General features: G+C 47.3%; 2 protein-coding genes across 2 annotated transcripts; both read right to left on the bottom strand.

Annotated features, from left to right (window-relative positions):
• Nucleotides 1-139: 139 nt before the first annotated feature.
• Nucleotides 140-3699, bottom strand: LOC147203084 (divergent protein kinase domain 1A-like). Its single transcript, XM_086116274.1, has 5 exons — nucleotides 3577-3699; nucleotides 2236-2370; nucleotides 2057-2164; nucleotides 1764-1943; nucleotides 140-1633 (listed from the first exon to the last, which is right to left on the bottom strand). Exons 1-5 carry the CDS (start codon nucleotides 3673-3675, stop codon nucleotides 830-832), a joined length of 1326 nt encoding a protein of 441 aa, XP_085972400.1. The 5' UTR covers nucleotides 3676-3699; the 3' UTR covers nucleotides 140-829.
• Nucleotides 3700-5463: 1764 nt separating this feature from the next.
• Nucleotides 5464-15823, bottom strand: dsg2.1 (desmoglein 2, tandem duplicate 1). Its single transcript, XM_086116258.1, has 14 exons — nucleotides 15751-15823; nucleotides 12934-13050; nucleotides 12644-12802; nucleotides 11941-12082; nucleotides 11702-11862; nucleotides 11206-11340; nucleotides 10940-11125; nucleotides 10399-10862; nucleotides 10060-10202; nucleotides 9499-9720; nucleotides 8649-8891; nucleotides 8270-8400; nucleotides 7953-8195; nucleotides 5464-7765 (listed from the first exon to the last, which is right to left on the bottom strand). Exons 1-14 carry the CDS (start codon nucleotides 15796-15798, stop codon nucleotides 6722-6724), a joined length of 3438 nt encoding a protein of 1145 aa, XP_085972384.1. The 5' UTR covers nucleotides 15799-15823; the 3' UTR covers nucleotides 5464-6721.
• Nucleotides 15824-17453: the final 1630 nt, after the last annotated feature.

Here is a 17453-nt window from a genome sequence, read left to right on the forward strand (position 1 = left end):
ATTATAAATTGATTGCCAACAGTAGGCCAAGTTCGATCAGCAAAACATCTGAGACGCAATCAGGACGCCTCGATTTTAATTTCAGAATTAATTAGCTCAGTGTGTAGACGTGGTAGTGAGGGCACATCTCACTCAAAAGTGCAGTACTATTTGTTTATCAACTTTTATTTAGCCAAGTCACATCTTTAGCATTAGAAAAATGTCACTCAACAAAAATGCCACAAAACCATTGTAAAAGTCATATCTTTCTGTGGATACCTTTTACAACAGACACGTAAAAAGAAATAAATAAAATAAAAAGAAGAAGAAGCCGGCCCGTCAGTGCAAAGCGGGTGCACAGGTTAAACATAACTTTGCCAAAAAAAGTCCCCACCAAGGAGCAATCCATTCAAGTTATAAAGATTAAAACTAATAATCCCACAATAACTCAATCTCCAAAAAGTTACTTTGGTTAAAATAAGATGATGCCCACAAAGCAAAACATATTAATCTGAGAATACTGTACCTTAAATCCCCTAAAAGTTGTGTCAATTAAAACGAGAATAACATAAGTCCAACATGTTTAGCTAAAATAAGACTACCTGAACAACACAAAATTTTAGAAATTCCATAAAATATGCGCTCCTTGAGCTCAAACCGCCTTAAATCCCCCAGGGTTTGTGCATCCAAATAATGAAATATGTATCTGTATAAAAGGAGGCATCTGGATCCAGATCGGAGTTCCCAAGAAATATTTTTGATTATGATTCTGCATAGGATAAGGTTAGACTCCCGGAAAGCCCGCCAAAACCCTGATCCAGATTAAAATCCTCTGATCAATATCTTTTGGTTAGGAGTCTTTGTTGTGCGAGATCTTCTTCCATAACAACGTCTTGAGGTTGTTGAGAACCAACGAGTGTTGGATCTCGGCCTGCTCCGCCGATCCCCGCAGCGCCATGCAGGCGTGCAGTTGCTTCTCGAGTTCCTCGCGGATGTCTGAGGGCGCGCCCTGCAAGACGTAGTCTTCCAGGACCCGGCAGGCCTTAACTAGGTTGGGCTCGGCCACTTCGGGGGTGCAGCGCCGCTTCGTGAGATCGCAGGTAGTGAGACAGTCCACGCCGTAAACACAGTCTGTGTCCCTATCGCACCTCTGCTGCCGGATGGCTTCCTGGAAGGTGGCTTGAGGGACGATGTTCTGGGCATCGGCCACCCTAAAATCGTAGCGCCCGGAGTACCCAAAGTGGGCAGCGCTCAGGTCGCACATGAGGAAGCTGCCGAAGGCCCCGTGGAACAGATCCTCTACCAGCTCCAGGAGTCCCATGGAGATCTTGGCTCTGTGGTGCCAGGCGGGGGTGAACCAGTGATCGGCAGCGCGGCGCACCCAGGCCGGCGCCCAGGCCGGCGCCCTGACACCGTAAAGTGGCGCGTTCGGTACCTTCTCCGTCACGTAGAGGTCGCCGCAGAAGCCGAGAATCTTGGCTGTGTGGCCGCGCTCCTGCAGCGCTAACGCCAGCAGGAAGTCGTTGAGCTGCAGCAGCGCCCACGAAGACCTCGCCTCCGCCAGTGAAATGCGACCGTCCTTGTTGGCGTCGGCTGCCGCCAGGGCGCGGGCGGTCAGCTCGCCAAGGTTGGCCTGCTCCTCGTCCACTTTGGCCTGTGAGAAACACCCCCACCCACAATTTTGTGAGCTGTGGGTTCTTTCAAACAGTGTTTGCTAACCTTTGGTGGGCCAAGGAACGCCAAATGAATTGTGGATCGTTGGTTTTCAAGCTCCCACTGCGTACCTTGAGGTGGTCAAGGATCATCTCCTTGAACTTCTCCACGGAAGTCCCCGTGGGGGGGGTCTCGAAGAGGGCGGCGGCCTCCTTCCCGCCCTCCATCTGGCTCCCCACGTCGTAAGCAGGGGCCTCGTCCATCCGACACCTGACCACGCCTTCCAGGTCGCCCCACATGCCCGAGTACACCTGCAAAACACATACAGAAGAGAAAATGGAAAAACAAAAAAATGAAGTTAAAGAATGAATTTGCTCCCCTACGGGGTCTTCAGTGGGGCTTAGAATAATCAGAGCGAGCATACCTGTTTGGCGGCGTGCGTGCTGAGACACTTGTCGAGCGCCAACGTGTCTTTGTCACACAAGCTGCTGCAGGCTGAGCCGTCCACCAGGCCTTTTCTGTATTTGGCACACTTGAACACAACATCAGCATCAAGACAAGGTGGCCGCGCGGCTCAAGGAGCCCACGTCAAGTCTGCCTCACCATGGCTGCGGTGCACTGGCGTCCTCGGCACAGCTCCGAGTAGGACGAGTACTCCACGTAGACCACCCAGCTGCCCACCAACACCGCCAGCCAGCACGCAAACAAACACTTCAGGTGGGCTGACGACAAGCGTGCCTGTGGGGGTGGGGGTGGGGGGGGGGGTCGCCAAACACACACACACACACTGAGAGTTCAGCATCGCCAACAAAAGTTGATCAAGATGAAAACGTCTCCCTGAAGTACTTTTCCTTTTGAGCCTCCCCGCAATCATCTTCGACTGACTTGAAAAATCCTCACGCTGGCTCGAAACTCTGACCACTGGTTGAGACCCTGCGTCAACCATGCACCCGCACATGTTACATTATCTTGGCTTATCCCAGCTCGTTTTTCCTTCCTGAGCCGCGGTCAATTCCCGTGGCCTTTAGTTTGCTTCCAGCGGCCTTCGCGCCACCTCCGCCAAGTGGATGAACGATCGGCTATTCATTAGAAGAGGCTGCTGTTTTTATGTATAGCATGTATTTGCTATATTTAAACCTTTTTTTTCTACTGTGCTGGATAAAATGAATCACCCTCTGCGTGAGCGGTGTCGGTGTCGCTAATGAAGTGTCCGTTTGGAACGTCCTCTTGCAGTGCCGTTGGAGGTGATGAGGAGCAGCACGTTTGACTTGGATGTTCAGTCTTCATCCATTATGGATGACGATAAAGCTCGAAGCCTTAATGGGCTCCCATTGGAAATGTGGAGGAGGAAGAGAAGCTTAGGGTGGGGGAAGTTTCCATGAAGCGGTGCCATTCGTGGGACGTGTGCAAACATGGAAGCGTCTTTCAAATCGGTCGCACAAGAGAATTCCTCGCTTACTCCAACATTTGAGTGAGCAAAAAAACGTAAAGTATTGCTTTGTCAAGGAACTATGCGCAGCTTCATTTCAACAAAAATGATGCTTAGCTGCGATCTTGCTGCAGGGGGAGGCGGGTGAGGCGGCGCCGACCCTGCACGTGAAGAGTAAAAAAATGTGGTCTATCTCTGAGCTCTTATCAAATATTTCAGGGTTTCCTAGCAAGAGGTGAATTTATGTCGACCTAAGTCAGTTATGTGCACTGACATAATTATATATAACTCTCTGTCACTCACTCTGAGTACATGTATGTTTGTGACTTTGGCTCAGTCTATTGAGCCTAGGTACCCTAAGTCCTTAAAAGTCAGTTAACACCTCACTGCATGATGAGTGGGATGGATCCTTGCTTCATCGTGGAAGCGGTCGCCATAGCAACCAAGATCAGCCAACCCCTCAGAGACGTACTGTATGTGCGCACACGCAAACAACCAAACGCCGCTTGACTTACCTGCGTCTGCAGGGGCTTCCGGAAGAAGAAAAAGATGAAGAAGAAGAAGAGTCTCCACGGCAGCTGAGCTCGCGCCATGGCTGAACAGTAAACTGGCATCGAGCTGGCGCCAAGCTCACCCGACCACACGTGATGTGACACCCCCCCCCCCCCCCCTCCAGAAGAGGACGTGGAGGTGGTACGTGTGGAAAGGCTGCTTTCAAGTGAGGCTCGCATCTGTCGTGATACACCCCCACCGCCCGCCCCCTACGCACACACACACGCACTCCCTTCCTCCCATCACATTTCATTTCCAGTCTACACACAGACGTCATTTTATGTTTCAAAGTTCAGTACCACAAAAATACAGTCTGTTCATATAAAAACAAAAATCCAGATAGGTTTTATGATAAGAAATGGTAGCCTCCCTGCTAGCATCATGTATGGTACTTGAGGTTAGTAGTGTACTGTTAGCATAACGGGTGTTTTTCTGGGGAGAGGCTGCAACAGATTAATGACATTTCCATTCATTTCATTGTTGAAAGATGACTTGAGGTACGAGTGTCAATCTCAAGGCTACGCTGTAGTCTTGGAAAGACACAGGAGTACCTGTTTAATTTTATCGGTTCAATTGACATTTGTTTACCTTAGGCAAGTACTGGTTAGCATTTTGAGCTAACCACAATGTAGCATTATTTGACATGTAATCCAAATATATTGCCAACCAGGCCTCAAATGAGAACTGCAACATTAGCATTTTGAGCTAACAACAATGCTAACTTAGAGATTGACGCAGTTGCCCCAAAGCGCATCAATCAACTATGGTTTCCTTTTTAAAGAGAAAGCTAATATATGTAAATGATTGTATTTTCAAAACTCATGAAACTAATTCTAAAATGTATCACTGAATTCAACACTGTGATTTATTTTGGGTCTGTGGCTTAGCATCAAATATTTTTGTGACACGTTGCTCACACCTGCCTGTCATCCTAAAGTCCATCCAAAGATCTGGTTGGCTACACCGTTGCCACCCGCTGCTCTATAGCGATTCTCAGTGATAAGAAACAAAATAGCTTTTGTTACCATGGACAAAATTGCAAAGAACAAGATTGATTTGAAGGAGACAAACTATTCCAAGCAGCGAGAGGGTACGAAGCTGCCGTGTGAGAGTGCAAAAAGCCAAAATTGGAAGCACAAACACGCTCATTTCCTGTCATTATGTCATCAAGATGCTGGTAAGCTTCAGAGTGGGAGGATGAACAAAACAACACAGTGGTCACTTTATTAGGTACACCACCTTTTGACTACCAATGGGGGGTGGGGGGGGGCAGTAATCTGCGCTCTGTGCAGCATGCAGCGAAACATTACGTTGTTTTTATGGATGACGCGAGTTGCATCCAGTAGCTAAATGAGGAGGTCCAAATACCAGTTCAGTGTGTTCCCATCTGTCCCTGTGGGCAGGCCACAAAGGGAAGTGCTGTCCATCCGAGTTGCTTGTTTTTTGGAGTGGACTAATAGCCATTTTCTCCCCACTCCCCATGCATTTTATATGCCCCCCTGAAGACTCGGGTCTGGCAATGGTTCTTAGTGTGTTCCAATACAATTGTGCGTCGACACAAATTACGGTGGCACACATCCTGATGACTCAACAGATTGGTATCAGTATAGCGCCCTCTTTGGTGAGAAATCTGCACTGCTCCAGGTGACTTCCTGGTTGGCTGCCAAGCAGCCACTTGCAAAATATGGGCGGACTTGCTGTCCTACCTGTATATTGTCTCCTCCCCTGCGGTGAACACTTTGAAAATCAAGTGTGTTGTGCAAAGGCCTTCTTGGAATAAAACTCATCACAGACAAGTGGAACGAGTTTTTCATGTTTAATGAGCTCAAAGAACCAGTGACACATTTGAATCTCGCTACCGCATCTTTTTATTTTGCTGTAGAAAACATCTTCCAATCAATGAAAAAAGAAGAACTCCTGTTTAAAAATAAAAAAGTCAATCAAAACCTTCTCCTGACATGTGAAAAACATACAATGAGCCCACCCTGGTGCAATGCACATCCATAAGCATCCATACATCCATATATATACTGCACATCTATAACCAAGTTTGCTCACCAGTCAGCAGAATATTTCTTATCTATAGAAAACTCCAGAATGCCAAATACCCTACATGGACCACAGTCTTGGGAAATGCCTGTCAATCAATCAATCAGTCCATAAGAGGTTTGATATACTTTATATAGTCCTTAATTGTCCAATTCCTGCCTTTTTTTTAAATCCACTGTGGGAAAAGTTTAATATACGGTAAGCAGAGCTGCATTGAGTTTCCCTGGATGTTGATTACTGTTGGCTAAATGGTACATACGGTATTTGATTACTCGGTGAAGTTGTTGACACAGTGAGGGTCAGAGGGCATTTGTGTTTGGCTCAGCTGAACGAGTCAAGAACACCCCCCCCCCCCCAGACCCCTGAAAAAAAACTGCTGACTTTCAACAAGAAGACAAGAAGGTGAAATGTGTACTGTCGTACACGATCCTTGGGGTATTTTGGCAAAAGCATGTGGAATATGTCTCGTTAAGACATCTGGGAATTGTTGAATGAGAACAAATCAAAACATAAGTTTCACTCAGGACACACCAAAATGAAGGAAATCCCCCCTACCCCACAACAAAGCAGCAGACTTTCTGTCCATGTAATGTTTCAGGTGTTGCATCGCTTTCATCCAGAAGGTTCACAAAAAGAAAAACGTTAAAAAAAAAAAACCCCAGTCCAGGCCAAACCAAAGATTTGCCACTTGACGAGGTTGGTGATGAAAGCGAGCCAAGAGATTTTTTTTTTCGTTGGCAGAAACATGGAGTCCCAGCCAACATATCCAACAAAGAGATAACGGAGCACTTTGCTCACTTTGGAGCTCTGTGGTCTCCGTTCGCAAACAGATGCGGAATCTCCATGAGGTGTCCGGTAGGGTCTCCACATTGGTTGCTTGAGAAAGAGCGTAACACATATGACGGGTAGGAGCCGGATAGCATGAACGTGCAGCCGCATGTAGCTTCGCTCCGAGGCAAAGCTGCTGCAGAACATCCACCACCAATAAAACCTGCACGCTAACAAAATGCTTGAGGAGCCGCCTTGACGAAAGTTGCTTTCAAGAGTCATTTGCCCTTCTCACAGTTCAGTGAGCTTTTCTTCCTGTCGCACCACCTTGCGGTATGTCGGGACTCTGCTCACGCCGGTACTGGATGATGTCATCGTGGTGCTGTGAGATCCAGAGATGTTGCTCATCTGGGGCAAGCCCAGGTCTGGCAATTGGACGCCGCCTTGTTGGATGGAGGTTTGGCTCGTCCTCACCACTTTGCCCACAGGAATCTTGCTCTCTATTATGGTCTGGGAGCCGGGTAAGGTTCCTGATTGCGTGCCCGTTACGAGCATCATGCCAGGCCCTTGGACTTGTTTCCCGGACACCACCTTTCCTTGGACTACCATGCCTTGTGTCGATGATCCCGGCTTACCGGTAACCAGCATCAGGCCAGAGCCCGGGGCTTTTCCGCCGGATACCATTGTCTGTCCTTGTACGATCATGCCTTTTGTGGGTGATCCAGGGGTACCCGTAACCAGCACCATGCCAGGGGCTTGGGCTTGCCCGCCAGACACCACCGTCTGTCCTTGCACCAGCATGCCTTGCGGAGCCGCCAGCATCACGCCCTGGAGGTTGGTAGACGGTGCCTCAGCCAGCAGCATGGTATTCTGGACTTGTGGCTGGACCACATACTGCATCGGCTGCAGCATAGGGGCGGCGGCGGTGTAGTAGACCGGCTGCTGCTGCTGGAGCAGGAACATCTGACCTTGATTTTCCACCCCTTCGATCACGGTGGTCCTCCCTTTGTTCCGCGTCGTCGTGTTTTCTTTCACCACCTGAGTCACGGTCTGTTCTACTTTGGGGATAACCGGTTGCAGCTTGGGGGGTTCTGGCCTCGGTTCAACCACGACCTTCGGGGGCAGCGGAGTGACTTCTGTTTGGATCTTTTTGCCGCCACACACCTCTGCCAGGGTCTTGAACTTGAGCCCGAGGTCGTCGAGGAACTGGAGATCGTTATCGTTCTCCAGGAGGCTGCAGCAGCCCACCGAGCCGGCCAGGGAGCCTTGGCCCTCGTTGTCATACACCAAGAGTGCATCCTTCACTGCCAGGTCCTCTCCTCCACCACTCAACTTCTGTTGAGGGAGGACAAATACATGTTTTGATCACAAACATTAGGAGCAACTGTTTTCGTCTGTCTTTAACTGAACAAGTTAAATTTAGTACTTCAATGTTGTAGTCTTTTTCTACACAAGTATCTTTACTTTGGCTTCAGTACAGAGTACTTTCGACACCTCTCATTAGGACATATAAAGTCCGTACCTGAGCATAGTACTGTGCAAGGATGTGTTGCGGGAAACCAATATCATCATAAGCTGCCCCTGACTCCCTTTGGAACTCAGAGTAGAGCCTTCTCTGGTTTCTCACTCCCATCATCGAATCTCTTTTGATTCCAAAGTCCTCCTGAAAGCTGTGCATGTTCCTCCCATCCGTGTAAAATTGTGCATCCTGTTTTTGGAGATCCACAGCATCCACTTGCGTGGGCATGTTCATGAGTGGCACCTCCTGTGATAGTTGAAATGTTGTCAGTACATTTCTTCCAAATTGCAGATCAAACAGAACATTTTGCAGTTACGCACCGTGTTCTCTCCTTGGCCCTCGGTGTGGTAATTAATGAGATGTGATTTAGTGTCAAAAGGCAGATTGGTAAAGGTTCCTGGAAGGCCTGCAGCTCCACCGCATTGGCAGAAGAGCAGCAGTAAAGGGATGACTGTGGGAACACAAAAATATAGGGCCATTATCCTGCATGTTTTCCATCTCTCCCTGCTGCAACGCAACTGATTCAAATGAACATTTACAGTAGGATGATTAAGAAAACTGTACTCCAGGCTCTTTTAACAGTCAATTGCTCTTGGAGGCCCACTTGTGGTTTTGGAAGCATAAGCAGGTGCTGTTTTGGCTCATGGCTCGGGCGGGCGGGCTCTGCCCTCACCCAAGCAGAGACAAATTTTCACTTACGCAGTAGTAGCAGCAAGCCCAGCAGCAGTAGACCGATGCCTGCGGGTCCCAACTCGGACTTCTTGTTGGGCTGACCCCTTCCACCTCGGGCTCCGCAAATCACTCCGTCCTCGCAGGTGCACACCTGGACTGTCACCTTCTGCGGTTCCGGGCACGCCTGCCCCTGCGCATCCTTCACCAATAATTCCACCTCCTGGTTACCAGGCCATAAGGACTGTTGGGCTCTCAGGATTGCCGCGGTATCTGCCCACACAAATTCATCAGTGAGATTTTGTCTGAAATTAAAGCAGACTGAGATCCAAACCTAACCTTGCCTTCAAGATGGATTCTTGCACTATTTATGAGTTCACAAAACCTAGAGAATCCGTTGTCGATTGGCTTCGAGTGGTACGGACCAATCACAAAGCAACAGCGTGTTCAGCGGCAAGATACGCGGCCATGACAAAAACTTTTCTTGGGTGACAATCGGCGTGATTTAAAAAAAATCAAATAATATCAACATTGTGTGATTTAAAACGCCTTTGACCGGCATATTTATCTTGCAAAATCACTATCACTCAACGCCATGATGCCAATCATCAATAACAGGACTCGGTTATCTATCTCAACTAAACTCAACTCATATGTTTGTGTTAACCTTGGGTTCCATCTTAAGGAAACATGGTCTTTCCTTCCATTGCTATGCTGATGACTGTCAAATCTATGTCCCACTGAGCAAAAAAAAACACTTTTTCACATCACATCGAAACAGTCCCAGGATGAAACTGTGGAGAACTCCTTTGAGCGACTCGCGTATCGACACGGCTTTTTCCCAGATGAATCCAAAACACACTGGACGTTGTCTCCTCACCGTTGAGATGCTCCACCTGCCATTTTCCCTGAGTGTTCTCTGGGATGATTTCAAAAGTGAAAGGAGCTCCATTGGGGAAGTCATCTTCGTCGACAGCACTGATAATGGCCGCCTCCTCGGGAATGCACAGAGTCTCGAGGGTACTGGTGAGGGTGGGGCAGTGGTCGTTGAAGTCTTCCACTTGGATAGCTACAGTCCCGGTGGCGGTGCCCGATGGTGCATCTATATATGGGGAAGAGGCAAGCAACATCCAGTCTTTTTTTTTTCGGCTAAGAACGCTACGCCAACACCACATGTCGACACACACCCGGAGAATCATCGCCCACCCTTACAGACTTCTATTAAAGGCTACCACATCCACTTTGTTGGGCAATTTACACATCGAAGGACAAGAGACTCCTTTGTCACCAGAGCAACACAAACCGCTCCCTTTTCAAATGGATTTATTGTTTCTATGGCATCCAAACAGTTTTTTTACATTGTCTACAAGACACGTTTCCCTTGGGAACTTCAACGTATACCTGGTATGTACAGAGTCAGGAGCCGATTGTGGTTATGTACCTTCAGAAATGCAGAGTACTTTGGCGTAGTAGGTGCCATTCACTAACAAAGTGGACTCTCTGTCAGGCATCTTGTTCAGTCTGATATCGGCGGTCTTCGGGTCAATGGTGAGCCAGTTGTCAGGATCCGAACCTTTAACGTACCTGCAACCCAATGCGCACGCACAGACTGGTTCAGGTCTGTGTATATTTTTTTTATAGTGTTCCTCCACTACATCACGGTTCATAAACATACCACTACTAAAAAAGCAGACTTTTATTCAGTAGTTTGTTTTGGTTTATTAACAGTTTTACGATCAAGTCAAAAGTAGTAGCACATTGTGCCGGTGTAGCCACTTACCTCACGTTCTCGGCCGGTTTCCCCGTATCGCCGTCTAGCGCAGCATAGCGAGTAATGATGTTGTTCATGTTGAAGGTTGAGCTGCCTCCCTCCGACATGGTGATGACTTTTACTTTGGGGTCAAAACGTGGACCCTCGCGCTGGTTCTTGACCTTGATTTTGATGGGATAGGTTTTGTATGTGGTGCCTTTCCACGTGACTCCTCCGGTGGTACTCGTCATGCCACTGCTGAAACCTTGTAACCAGCTGACACTTCCTCCTCCACCTGTTCCTCCTCCTCCTCCTCCTCCCCCTCCACCACCTCCTCCTCCTCCGCCTCCTCCCCCGCCTCCTCCTCCTCCCCCGCCTCCTCCTCCACCAAAACCTATGTTAGCTGTGGTTGGGTCAGATGGGTCAAAAGGTGGAACCAAGTTCAGCACAGCGATTCCCAGGTCCAAGTTCTTCACGTCTTCATAATCCACAGCCTGGAACAGGACACATGCTTTTAAATACAATGGCCAAGTTCAAACGTCAAAATCATGAGTGACTTGGCATTTTGTACCTTATCGAGCATGAGGACGCCCTCGTTGGTCTTCGAGTCGGTGATCAGGCTGAAATACCCGGCCTCGTTGCCTTTGACGATCTTGAAAACACTTTTCCAGTTGTCCGTCCCATGCAGGTCCAGGTCTTTCGCTTTGATCCGCATCACCTCAACGCCTTGCGTGTTCTCCAAGATGCTGCCTTCGTACTGTATATACATGGGATAGAGGCGATGGACTTGTATTAAGCTCACTAAAATCAAGGCAATGGCAATTGCAGATGACGTACCACGCTCTTTTCCAGGGTGGGCTGGTTGTCGTTGACATCGTATAGTTTAACGACGGCGGTGCTGGTGGCGCTGTTCCCGCCTGGCGCGCCATTAAGATCCTGACCCTTCACCGTAAGCGTGTACTGCTCCGTTTTCTGAAAGGTAAAATGGTGGCGCCGCAAAAACACAAGGGGGTTTTAAGCCAGGGATAAGGTTACAAATTAAGGTTTGCGGATGTGGTTCGCGTTTCAAACAGGAAAGGGATCAAATTAGGGTATTGAGGCTGGATGGGGTCGGTTTTAAGGGTTAAGAGTTTCAAATGTGCGTTTTAACATAGGGTTAGAGTTTAAAGCATGGATGAGGGTTTACGAGGGTAAGGTTTCAAATTATGCTTTTCAGACTGCTTTAGTATTTGAAGTTAAGGAATGAGGTTTTGCTTCTTCAAGCCGAGGTTAAGGTTTCTCCTCTGGCTGAGAGTTTCAAGGATTAGTGTTGAAAGACATGTCCACGTCGTACTTCTCTGTCCAAGTTGGTGCGTTTGACGTAGATTGTCCCATCGTTCTCCATGTAGAACATGTCGTCGGGTGGATCCTGAGACACCAGGCTGTACGCGATCTGAGAGTTGGGATTTCCCGGCTCGTCGGCATCCGTTGCACTGATTTTCATGACGTACGTCCCTGCAACAAGAGGAGGGGTGACCAATCATGCACGGCCGTGGTCAAGCCCAACCCCGCCAAGGTGACCCATCTTCTCACCTACGCCGCTGCGCTCATTGACCGCGCCGGCTGGGATGACATTGAAGACAGGAGAGTTGTCGTTCTGGTCCCCCACCCTGAAGCGGATGTCGATGTTTTTCTCCGCCTGCCTGCCATCTGTGTAGGTCGCCACTCCCGACAGCTGCAAGCACGGTGACCGGTCAGTTGACACACTTGCGGCCAGGCCGTACTGCACAGCTTTGGTATTGAACCCGTGGCCATCAATGTCACAGTCTTGACGATAAGGGTTTTTAACCAGGGTTATAGTTTCAAATTAGGCTTCCTCATCAATACTATTACTACTCGATCTTAGCGCTGCTTTGATCATTGATCATTCATAAGATACTATTTGAATGCCTTGAAACTTGTGTCGGTATTTCAGTCACGTCTTTTACGTCTCGGAACGGACGTACTGACTTTGGCAATGTTATACAGTGGAGTTCGGCAGGGATCGATCGGTACTTGGCCCTCTTTTGTTTTAAGACATAATACGTAAACATAGCATTAGTTTTCACTGTTTTCCCGATTATAAAGCCCTTTGAGACATTTCTGTGATTATGGGCCAGAAAAATAAATGTGTCTTGTGGGTTTAGGGTTTCAAATATGGTCCAGCATCTCAAACTAGCGTTTGGGTTTAAAATGAGTATTTCAAGCCTTATTTGCATATGGTTGTTGATATTAGATGGCTCCGGCCCCAACTCACATTGTACATGCTGTATTCCTCCCTGTCGAGTTTCTTGGTGAGCTTAATGTAGCCCGTTCTGGGGTCCACCACGAACAGGTGGAAGGGGTACTGGTTGGCGCCCACGCCCTCCAGGGAGTAGGCCAGGTTCCCATTACCGTCATCAAAGTCCGAGTGGATCTGAAACGTACAGTGATGATGAATCAACAACACCATTCCTTCGTCGCACAATTGGACCACATGGGGGCACCAAAGCAAACATCTAACAAATGAATGCTGCTCTGTACCGGATCAGACTGTACTGTACTCACTTTCGCCACATAGAGTTCGTTGGAGTAGTCCGTGTTTTCTATGAGAACCTTTGGCGGGGGGACCCAGTGTCTTTTTCGTCTTGATAGGACTTCATCACCCTCCACCAGGGCAGCCGTCTGGAGTTGGTGAAACAGTTCACGTCGTGAGGTTTATTTATAGTATTTATGAAGGCGTGTGCCATTGCCTCATATACTGTAACCCTGCTGACTATTCTTGCTCCCTTTTGTTTACATTCACAACCTAAAATGTCTTATGGTATAGTTAGCACAAGCTTGGGCAAATTAGGGCCCGGGGGCCTATCTGGCCTGCCTACATTTTCTGATTGGTCCTCACAGTGACCATAAAGTCAAAGTACAGCACAAAATATGCAATGCTTTTATTGTGAAATTTGTGCTTCTGATGTGGAAACGTGTTTGACGCAAGTGAACTAGCGAGCAAGACTTAGCGACATTTTCACCCAATTTGATGACTTTTCCGACCCTTCGTATCAACGCTTTACGCTTCTTCCCACTGTTGCGTGAGCCTGAGGCGCTGACTGTCGTCCGAAGGTGCAAGTCGTGGCTGAATGTGGACAAACCTGTCAGGCCTGCAACCGAACGTTGAAGCGGTGGCAAAGTGACAGGAAGTCAGGCGGACTTTACGTGCACACCCTGCACTTGTCAACAGTCCTCAGAGTCCCCAGTAGGAAGTAAACACTCATGTAGCACAGACACTCCCAAGGCCCATTCACCCTAAACGTGACATCCTAACAGTTTCATTAAGTCTTGGTATCGAGTGAAACGTATCTTTTATTTTTCAAACCTCGCCCAAATCTTCATGAGCAAAAATCTTGACCCCCTAACACCAGAAACCTAGCACCCCTCACCTTGTCCCTTCCCTTAAGACCCAAAAACCAAATCCAATATCCTAAAACCGTATCCCTGACACTCCAACATCACAACACCCAGCCCTCCTAAGCGCAAGACCTTAACATCAACCCTAATCCTTCAGTCGCACCCTAACATCCAAGTTCGCATTGAATCTGTCGCTCCCCATGCGTGCTACCAGACACACGAGAACGCAGCGAGGAGCGGCCGACACGCCCTAGCTACGCGACTAGCTGTCAACCAGCCTGTCTACCTGCCACGCCCGCAGACTGAACTCCATGCCGGTGCATGCGCGCAGGTGAGCAACGGTGACACAAACTCCCACAAGCGGGTGTGGCAGTGCATCCTTTGGCTGCCAAAATCATCAAGTCAGCACATGCAGTTCGTGAAGAATGTACAGAATGGGCATGAAGAAACTTTCCCCAAGGGAATTGCTGCTGGTACGTCTTCGCCCACATCGGTGCAGAAATTAGCATTAGCTAGCAACATCAAAGTCAAGATAGTAGCGAAAACCCTTGATAACAAAGATGTTGTTTTTTTAGGTATGTGTTAACTAGCGCAATAATATCGATCTCATATTTTTTCAATGTCGAGGAAGTTTGAGTATTTGGCGAGTATTTTTATATTGCTTGTTTATACGGCTCTCACTCGGTGTCTGTACCTTTTCACAACTCTTGCAATCGACTAAAAGGAACACGAACCTGAACTCTCACTCTAATTTGACTTTTCTGAGAGACGCTAATGCGAACACCACCCGACCCGACGGCTACCCAAACATGAAACTATTCCGACAGGCCCAAACTGTAACGTTGCCCGAAACTGTTCCAAAAGAGCCGAAAATTTCAAAGTCCTGTGACCATCTGAAAAAAAAAATCTGACTAGGATTAGCATCTGCTGTACCGCTAAATGTCGTCTTGTGTTCAAATGTCACGTAAATTTAAACTTTCCAGAATATCTGCAGCTCAGTTTGAGAGAGCCAAAAAATGGTGATACGTGGCCTGGTTATCATCTGATATCAACACGCTATCATCCAATATCAATACGGTATTGCTACGTTCCAATTCAATACGACATAAATATGTTATCGTCCGATATCGACGGTGTCGTTGTCCAACGTCCAACATTGTGCACTTGCTAATGAGTTTGACCTTGCAACACAATGCGCTTATCTCAACGACCGATGCAAATATGTTCTCTCGGGGTCGTCCTTTTCACGCGCAGCTATTTTGGTTCATGAGCCAAGAGCAGACGGCCTTGAAAAACGAACAAGCAGATTATTAGCCAGGCAACTTGTGAATGATACGTCGTAAGTCAAAACATATGTGGAATTATGCATTTTGGAAAGATCGTCAGATTTCACTAAATTTCCGAATTTTTTCCTGAAATGTGACATCATCATTTTCCACAGTGTGAACAACATTCATCCCACATTTCACATTTTCACCGTCTCCTCCATTTTCAACCAATTTGACTGTTTTACACGCATTCTAATCACGATCTACCTGCATTCAACCAACATTTTACACAAATTACTTTTTTGAACTCTACCTTCACCAGGATTTTACACCATTTCCACAATCTTTTGTGGAAATTTGCCACTTCTGCCATTTTACCCCAATTCGACCAACATTTGAAACCTCTTTCAAAATTTCTATTAAACTCTCGAAACATTTACTACGTGCAAACCGCATAAGACTGACGATCCTCATTTTTGTCTTCCACACGCATCGCCATGACAACCATGTATTTGGAATCAACACATTCAAGGGTCAAATAAACACAGCAAACTCACCTTACACCTGAGCAATTATTTACATTCAACATACGGCATGACTACACCTGCCCAAGACGTCCAAGTTTCACATTCCAAAATTGCACACCCTTTTTCTGCGACGGTGAACCACAGTTACAAAAAATAATTGTCAAAACGTGTCAAGGATTCGTACTTACGGCCAGCAACAGCGACACAAACGTTAAAATCATGACTGCTGCCCGCATCCATGAAACGAGGCCCACGTCGCTTCCTGATAATGTGAGACGGGCCGGCCCGGGAGGAGGCTTATTTATCAAGGGGAGGAGTACTTTGTTCTCACTGCGCACACACACACACACCCCTAGCAGGCAGTGACAGGTTAGCGTGTGCATCTGAGAGAGAGCTTGGCAGAAATATTTGGCCTCACAGCAGAGTGAGAACACGTCGGTCCTGTCGAGGCCTCGCCATTCGGCGCGCCGCTGGGCCCGCAACTCGGTTCACACGCCTTTGAAAGTGGTTGACTGTTTTTACGAGATCCCGTTTTGTTCCCGTCGTTATTCGCCACACATTCTACTTTTGTGGCAAATGTGTCCCACGTACATTTGTGTTGACAATAATGGCAAATGTGAATGCGTTTTTGTCTTCCACACAAGTCAAGACAAAGTCGAGTGACCTTTGACTCTCTGCTATTTCACTTCATCTTGCTACGTTTCACATTACGTCACGCATTTTGAGCCCATATTTTGACCTACATTTCTCACCCCTGACAACATTTTCCTCAATGCATCCATTTGTTATATGTAAAATATGAAAATGTGTCATTGTCATCATGAGGGGGAAAAAAATGCCCTGAATCCTGCAGTGTCACTAATGTTCTGACATTTCCAATCGTGCAATGTAATCGAAATAAAATATGACAGCTCGCCAAAATTGTTTGACGCACCGGGTCATATGTGCTCCCTCTTACGAGTACCAGTCAAGAGGTAAGCAGCAGTATTTTGGACCAACTGGAGATGCTTAATGGAGAAGTGGCTGACTCCAAAGTCAAGTGCATTTGAGTAATCCAGCCGTTGCAATTGACTATTTAATGTCTCCACACCTCTCTTGTATCCTACTTATAAAAAAGATCATGTTTATACAGCTATAGTCTACCATATGAGCATATTAATTCACCATACATCATAATTAATGCATTTGTAACGTACCATCTAATCTACATTGTATTTAATCTCTGGGCACATTTTTGGAGAACACGTCAGAAATGTCAGTGTCAGCCAAAGAATATGTTGACGTTTTGAAAGCTCCAAAAAGAGTTTCTCCGCAATGAGAATCACTGTCTCTCCAAAAACTGCTGACAGGAGCGCCGCACCCAGAGAGTGTGAGTAAGTGAATAAATGAGTAAATGAGTAAGTAGCGTCAGTGAGTTGGTGGTGACAACTCATTCCAGTATCGGAACAATGCGGCTATCACTCCATCGTGGGCTTCCACTGCCTGCGTTGAAGACAAACAAGCGCTTCAGTCGTCAGGCCTGTTTTGTCGCCGGATCATATGTTGGCGGCTCAGTTTCACGGAGGCCTCGTGATTGGTTGCCCAAGCTAATAGATATGTTAGAAAAGTTGTCGAAATGAAGCAAGAAAATGGCGGTCTCTCATCTTAATATCAGCCGTTGGGTTCTGAAATGGCAAAATGGCCCACCGGTGTTTGGCCTCCGCTGTATTACGGATTTTTAAGTGATCAATTGTGATGTCACTGCACAGGCATGTCTGAATTTAGAATTGCACACCTTTAGTGTAGTACCATGCTATGCCACAACATGCCAGGCAGCACTGAGCTTTACTGGAGCCTATGTAAGGGCAAGAAGAAGAGACAGAGCCATCATATTCATCAATCCAACAGAGCA

Source organism: Hippocampus guttulatus, chromosome 7 (assembly GCF_054856545.1).
Source record: "Hippocampus guttulatus isolate MCC_2025c chromosome 7, RoL_Hgut_1.0, whole genome shotgun sequence".
Taxonomy (NCBI): domain Eukaryota; kingdom Metazoa; phylum Chordata; class Actinopteri; order Syngnathiformes; family Syngnathidae; genus Hippocampus; species Hippocampus guttulatus.